The sequence below is a fragment of the Mus caroli genome, chromosome 7 (genome assembly GCF_900094665.2).
Source record: "Mus caroli chromosome 7, CAROLI_EIJ_v1.1, whole genome shotgun sequence".
Taxonomy (NCBI): domain Eukaryota; kingdom Metazoa; phylum Chordata; class Mammalia; order Rodentia; family Muridae; genus Mus; species Mus caroli.
The window spans coordinates 105,755,141-105,763,068 of NC_034576.1; the positions used below are offsets into that span (position 1 = coordinate 105,755,141).

General features: G+C 37.3%; 1 protein-coding gene across 1 annotated transcript; it reads right to left on the reverse strand.

Moving 5' to 3' along the window:
- Positions 1 to 2,757: 2,757 nt before the first annotated feature.
- LOC110299314 (olfactory receptor 51A4-like) lies at positions 2,758 to 3,711 on the reverse strand. The gene has a single exon (XM_021168989.1). It carries the CDS (start codon positions 3,709 to 3,711, stop codon positions 2,758 to 2,760), a length of 954 nt encoding a protein of 317 aa, XP_021024648.1.
- Between the last annotated feature and the right edge of the window lie 4,217 nt (positions 3,712 to 7,928).

Below are 7,928 nucleotides of genomic sequence, written 5' to 3' on the forward strand. Positions count from 1 at the left end.
ATTACTAAGGGTAAGGAGCACTCACAAAAAGGGATCCATCATGACTGCCCTCTTTTCAGACCCAATGAACAGGAACAGCTGAAAGTCAGATGCAGATATTTGCACTCAACCAATGGACAGAAGCAGCTGATCCCTGTTGTTGAATTAGGGAAAGGCTGAAAGAAGCTGAGGAGAAGGGTGATCCTGTAGGAGGACCAGCAGTCTCAATTAATCTGGAACCCCGAGATCTCTCAAACTCTGGACCACCAAACAGGTAGCATACACCAGCTGATATGAGGCCCCCAACATACATACAGTAGAGGTCTGCTGGGTCTGTGTTCATTCAGAGGTGATGTACTTCTAACCCTCAAGAGACTGGAGGCTCCAGGGAGTTCAAAAATGTTTTTAATTATATTAAAATTACAATTCTTCTCCCTTTTGCTTTTCTCCCCTTGGCCCCAGATACCGTCCCTGGAATTCCTTTCATACCCTCTCCCCACCCTTCTTTTTGGCTTTTGCAGCAGGCTGTGTCCACTCATGCTGGCCTTGAATTTGCTATGCAGGTTCTAGCTTCTCCTCCTGAGTGGGATTGCTGTGCCTCCCAGTGCACACTACCACATTAGGTTACTGAGACAGAGAGGATCAAACCCATGCTCTTACAAGCCACACAGTACAATATTAAGTGAGATATACCCACAGGCCCTTTGTATAGGTTTTTACGGGGCATTTCTGCTATTTTTTGCTTAGTTCCCTTTGCATATAGTTACAGTTGTTAACCACCACCGACTACTCTTTTACAGAGAAGCATAGGGAAAAGATAATTAGGAAACATCACAAACGAAAGTTTTGTAATAGCTTAGAAAATTCATTATTGATACTTCTGTAATTGATGGAGACATGTGAATCTTTTTATCATGGCTTTTCAGTGAGGTATAAATGTATTTCAACTATTTAGTTTGGTCGACCATATAAAAAGGTAAGTTGCTTAAAGTACACAAAGTGTAGAATGTGTTCTTCTCTAGAGATTTAACAAATATCTGTTCATTTAAGACAGCATAATTTGAAGGTTGCAAAACACCCAGAATAATTTAGAAAGTGTTTTAGTTATGTAAATCATAACACTAAACTTAGCCATAATCCTGGGTAATTCTCTATTAACTGCTTTTACAATGTATATGTGTAGGACAAGCATTACAAAATAAAAGTTCATGGGTTTTTGTTTTGATGTCAAGTTTGGTGTGCATGTTCAGTGGTAAGTGATAAACTTAAGCAATCACTTTTACTGATCTTATACTCATACATTTGTCTGGAGGTAGGATTATTACTTTTTAAACAATCCATTTGATACATTTTTGTCTTACAACTAGTAAATCAGGACAACTAAATAGGAACAAATGCTATTCCCCTATTTTAATTGTTTCAGACAACTAAGTAGGCATAGAGGTTATTCCAAACCAATTGTGTTAAGGCAGTCTCATTTATTAGTTATCTAAAACATTTAAATCAGTTTCTCTGTTTTTGGTGAATTACAGAATATTAAATTTGTGTAGACACTTCAATTATTTCTAAATCAATAGGGATAGAATTCATTTAGGGTATTTACATTAATTATGTAATGCTAGCCTGAAGTATAAAATATTGCTTATAAATAACACACACACACACATATATATATTTTCATATATATACACATATATATATGAAAATCTCACAAATATTAGTTTTAGCTTGGAGTAAAAAATGGTAATATAAAAACTTATTAGTTATATAAAAGTTATATCTCAGATGTATTCTACTTTATACTTTTTTTTATACTTTTAATAATTTTTCTGACAAAAACATGTGACAAACTGAGTCTACTGACTTATGAAAGAATGAAATATAGATTAGAAATTTGTTTAATATATGTATTATATAAATGATTTTGAGACATAGTTCATGTAGCCATGGCTAGCTTTTAAGACACTATGTTGTGAAATGCCCTTGAAATCTTCATCTTCCTGACATCTCCTGAGTGCTGAGATTACAGGTGTAAACCATCATGCTTTGCTGTATTATTTAATTAAGATTTTTGAGAGTAACTTTAAGATTTTGGCTGTAAGGCATTATCAGATGAAAGTTTTTGAACTACACTTAAAATAATGTTTGAGGAAGCATCCAACAGCAGACTGTTTCCAAAGCCAATGTGCATAAGTAGTTAGTTTCAAGTAATCATGCTCACATGGGCACATTTATTTTGGTTGTAGGGAGGCATGAGTCTCTTGTGGTTTTCAGTGAGTTTAGAAGTCTAATATTTCAGCAGTGATGGGAAGCTCATGGGCCAAGGAAGGGAGGAAAATGTGCCAGAGATAGACACAAAGGGATGGATGATGTCAGAATCTCAGAGCAGCATGTGGAAGGACAAGAGGGAAGTGAAGGGAAAATTGATAACTAAAGGGGGACAGAGGAGCAGACACAGTAGGAAGGAGTATCAGAGGGGTGACAAAGTAGGAAGTGCAGAGACCTCTAAGGTCACTCACTAAGTTTCCAATGATTCCCCAGACATGTGTGAAAAGACTGATATTGCCAACTTGGTAAAAGCAGGGATACATTTGATGTTTGCATTAATATCTCAATATTAAATATTAAATCAAGAAATGTGCAAAGCTGATTCTTTGAATTGGTAAATATATAGAAAGGTGAGGTGAGACGTTAACATACAGCATGAGCCCTTAACTGATTCATTCTGCGTGATTTTCTGACATCACAGATTAGATTTTCTTGAGCTTGAACAAATTATCAGCTTTGTTTCTGACACAGTTTCTCTAGAATCACATTTCTTATCTGTTGGCTCTTCACGCAGTATATGATAGGATTCATTACAGGAGGCACAAGCAAGAAAATGTCAGCCATGAGAATCTTAGATATGGGGGAACTACGGCTCGCAAGGCGATAGATGACAGCAAGGGAGATGACAGGGACATAGAAAATGAGCACAGCACAGATGTGAGAGACACAAGTACTGAGGACCTTGAGCCTTTCCCTTTGGGATGCAATGCCCAGCACTGCTCTCAGGATGAGTACATATGACATGAAAATGAAGGTTATGTCAAGGATGCCTGTGAGAGCCACAAATAAACCATAGATGACATTGAACTTGTTGTCTGAGCAGGCCAGTTTCATGACATCTTGGTGAAGGCAATAGGAATGTGACAAGAGATTCTTCTTGCAGTATCTTAGACGCACTAGAGTTACAGGGAAAGGCAGGATCAACAGCACATTCTTGAGAGAAAAAGCAAGCCCGATTTGAAGGACCCTGGCACTGGTAAGGATGGAAGTGTATCTCAGAGGGTTACAGATGGCAATATAGCGATCAAAGGACATAATGAGAAGCACAGATGACTCCATAGCTGAGAATTCGTGAATAAAAAACTCCTGGGCAAAACACTCGTTAGGAGAAATGTCTGGAGAATTGAACAGGAAAACCTTAAGCATGGTAGGAAGAGAGGAAATGGACAGTCCCAGGTCAGAGAGAGCCAACATGGAGAGGAGATAGTACATGGGTTCATGCAGAGAAGGCTCCGATTTTATGAAAAAGAGGATAGTGCCGTTGCCCAGGATCGCAACAGTGTACAGGAGACATATGGGGATGAAGATCCAAATGTGGGCAGATTCCATCCCTGGGAACCCAACCAAATAGAACGTAGAAACTTCAGTAACTGAGATGTTGAAAATGGGCATACCAGTATGCATGGAATCAAGATGGATGGCTCCAAAGAGGTGTGTTGTGGTGCTGAGAGTAGAATGGCTTAAACGCCTGACTTTGTCCTGTTGAAATCTTTAAGATGCTCTCAAACTAAGAGAGATAGAAATTGTTCTTAGAAATGCACCTAACATGGGGTAAAACATATCAGAAGTAACCATATCAATAAACAAATGTGTAGTACATGTCAATATGTATATCAAAGCATAGTATAACCAATTAATATCTAAATCTTAATGATTACTGCTCATAGGGAGGAGCACTCTGGTTGGAGCTCATTACTTCTCTCTATTCTGATCTCTTTAACATTACTTTGTGAGACAGATTCATGAGTGAACCTGTGCTTGCTGTTTTCTCTAAACCACATTCAGTTTTTAAAAGCTATCATCCAATAGGCAGGTCTCAGTTGATTCACTGTCTTTTTCTTCCTTTCCTGTTGTTGTTATTGTTTGCTAGTACCCTGGATTAGCAAATAACTGAACAGTCATTTGTTATACTACTTTTGATATTGTCAATCATTATCACATTAAATACTCTCTTTTGAAATATCTATTTAGTTGAATTTTCTTAGATATTTAGATTTAACCCTGTTAGATAGCTTCATATGTATATGTATATGTATATGTGTATATATGTATATTCCCTTTAAATACTACTTATTAGTACAGATTAATTGTATAAAATAGTTTCATTGAAACATTACAATGCACATTTTTAATGTAACTTCCTATTCATTCATGTTGAATTTTTGTTCCATTTTAAAATTCATTTTTACATTTTTCGCATTATAATATAGTTAGCAACATATTCCTCTTCCTTTTCCTCCCTCTTCAGCTTCCTGTATGCCCTCCTCCCTGTTTTCTTTCACTGTTTTATATATGTATATGTATATACTACTTCTCTGTCATATTTAATTTTTTAAAAATTTGTGTTTGGTTTCTAATGTATCAAAATTATTAATCACTTTCACAAATTTTTTCTTCTAAATGTGAATTATTTTAAATCACTATGAATTCCTGCTTACATTTACTAATAACTTCATTATTTTCCATTCAATTATTAGTATACTTTCACACTACCTAAAACATTTTTTAACTTGAATTTGTTTATGGGACAATGTGCTATTTTAATGTACCTGCACAATTTGAAATTATTGTTTCTTCAAATAAATTACATAGGAGCAATATTCAGTTGTGACTAATGATATTTGTCTACCTTACCAGATCCGTTAAGTATCTTAGTTGCTAATAAAGAGTTGTTTGTCCTGGCTGGTATACTCCAACTCCCAAGATGTACTTCTGATGCTGACCAGAAAAAAACGAGAAATGTTTTATGGAAGGCTGAAAAAGACAGTGCAAAATGATCAGGCAAGAGATGTTATCTGCTTCTTTGTTCCACATGCCTAAACAGAGTCGTTTGTTTTGTTATTGGTTGTTATTTTGATTTGTTTATTTTCTCCAGGATAGAACCCTCAAAGAGTGTTTAATGTTTATTTTGTTGAGATAAATGAAATATTAAGTGGGATGTAGGGCTTTTGCTGCTTAGAGTCCTCTCCTGCTGGGCTCATGTACAGATCAGGTCAGGCTTCACTCCTTCAGCTACTTTGCCCCTCAGTCTGCCAGTCTTTCCTGCAGAAAAAGAGATTTCGTGTCTTTTAAATTTCCTTTCAGTTGTTCTTTAGAAAACTCTACTCTCAAAGTTAATAATAAGCTTAGTTAGATATTGATATTCTTTGGGGGCATGTTATGACTGACAAGATCTTTTAATTTTTAACCTTGAAACCTTTTAATGCTGTTAAAGGTTTGGATTTAAATCATTCTACACCAAGCCCAACTAGTAGTAGCTTTCAGTTTATTTCAGCTCTCTTAATACAATAAAACTACATGTTTAAGAATCAATTTAGAAAAATAGAGTAAGAATATTTTCATTAATTTTTTGACTTCTGCTCATTATAAATGACAAACAACCCAGTGTTTAGCACAGTGAAAAAAATATGGATCTCATTAGAATATTCTTTACATTTCCAGAAAGAATATTCTGTTTTGCTATAAAAAGAATGACTTTCAGAGAAGCTAAGGAAAGCTAGAATGTTGCATAGAAGGTTTTCTAGGTCTATCTGTAATTTAGAAGAGCTTTCAAAATTCAATTCTCTGGTTTGTAGAAATGTAAGAAAAATGATTACAGTAAGAGACCTTGAAGGTTTTCAAAGAGTAGAGTTAGCATGAAGTTCAGCATTAAGTGGAAGTTAAAGATGAGATCATTTATTGTGTTTTTTATACTAATAGTGGGATGATGTGGTCAGTTATGTATTATAAGGGTTTTTTTTTTTTTTTCATGTTCTCCATTAACTTACTTGGAAATGGCAAAAATCATAGCTGAGTAAAGGTAAGGTGCTTCTCATAGTGTTACTAACTAATGGTTGTCTATAGAGGGAACCCAAGGGTTTTTAGGCACTTACCAAGGTGTGTCTTACCTGGTCTGTCTGTACCTCAAGACTAAACAGAGATGAATCAAAATAATGCTGCCCCAGATTGACTGTTCACTACATTCTGAAAGGCGATTCTATGTCTTCCCCCTCTGAAGCCATTTTAGTAGATTAAAGGCCCTAGGGATGATGATGCACTAAGCTAGACTCAGAGGGACTGAAATGCCCATTGGTCTCTCATGCAGGTGAAAGCAAACTGAAGAACGGTTCAGCTCAGTTCCCAGTGTGCAGAAGATTTGGATGTTTATGGTTAAATGTCTATAAATTCACTCCTGCTCATCTAACAAAATAAATTAATTTTTTCTTGTACTTTTATATCCTTTTGGAGAGCTGGCCACATCATCTTTTTCCAGATAGTTTTGTTTATTGAGTTTTTTGACTATAGTTGAGATAATTTACTTTTGCTCCTTTGTGATTAATGTAACTGTCTCTATAAAATAATAAATGCTGGCTTTTTTTCCCCCTTTGGAGGGCAATCTACTTACATCACTTTCCAATTTTATTTTATATGTTTGTGGGAGTGCTTTTTAAATTTTATTTTAGCTATGTGCATGTATTTGGCTGTGTCCTGATGTGCATGAATGCATGCATGTATCCATACATGGGTCTACTGAGGCCAGAAAATGGAGTCAAATTATCAGGAGCTGAAACTACTGTTGGTTGTGATCTTGCTTATGCTGTTAAGCAAACTCTGGTCCTCTGCTAAATAACTGTCCTTAAATCATTGAGCTTTTTTTTTTTTTTAAAAAGCTACATTGTGGTATTTTTTCTTTATTATTATTATTATTATTATTATTATTATTATTATTATATTTAATCTGTTTTTACAGTCCAGTCATTATCTCCCCTCCTTGTCCCCTACAACAGTTCCTCATCCCTTTTTATCTCTCCCCTTTCTCCAAGAGGATGTCTCCACCACACCCCACCCCATCCCTATATCCCCACCAGACCTCCTCACTCCCTGGGGTCTCAAGTCTCTCAAGGGTTAGGTGCATCTTCTTTCACTGAATCCAGACCAGTCAGTCCTCTGTTGTATATGTGTCCCAGCTTTGTACCAGCTAGTGCATGTTGCTTGGTTGGTGGCTCAGTGTCTGAGATCTCTCAGGGGTCCGGGTTCCTATGAGGTCACCCTACTCCTCAACTTCTTCCAGCCTCCTGGAGTCCCCGACTTCAGTCCATTGGTCAGTTGGGTGTAAGTATATGCATCTGTCTTAGTCAGCTGCTTGTTGGGCCTCTCTGAGGGCAACCATGCTAGGCTCCTGTCTATAAGCACACCATAGCATCAGTAATAGGAGGCCTTGGGGCCTTTCCTTGAGAGATGGATCCCAAATTTGGGGTGGTAACTGGTTCTCCTTTTCCTCAATCTCTTCTCCATTTTTTGTCCCTGCAGTTCTTTTAGACAGGAACAATTCTGAGTCAGTTTTGACTGTGGGGTGGTATCCCCACCCCTCCGCTTGATGCCCTGTGTTTCTACTGGAGGTGGACTCTGCAAGTTTTCCCCAATGTTGGGTATTTCATCTATGGCCCTCCCTTTGAGTTCTGAGAGTCTCTCACCTCCCAGGTCTCTGGTACATTCTGGAGGGTTCCCCCAACCTCCCATCTCCCAAGGTTGCCTGTTAACATTCATTCTGCTGGCCCTCAAGGCTTCTCTTCTTCCCTGCCCCCCCCCCCACTCCCGACCCAATACCTGATCATGTCCCCCTTTTCCCCTCTCCCTCTTCT

Excerpts from the sequence above, each read along its gene's own strand:
- LOC110299314 (XM_021168989.1), bottom strand. The coding sequence starts at position 3,711 with ATGCATACTGGTATGCCCATTTTCAACATCTCAGTTACTGAAGTTTCT.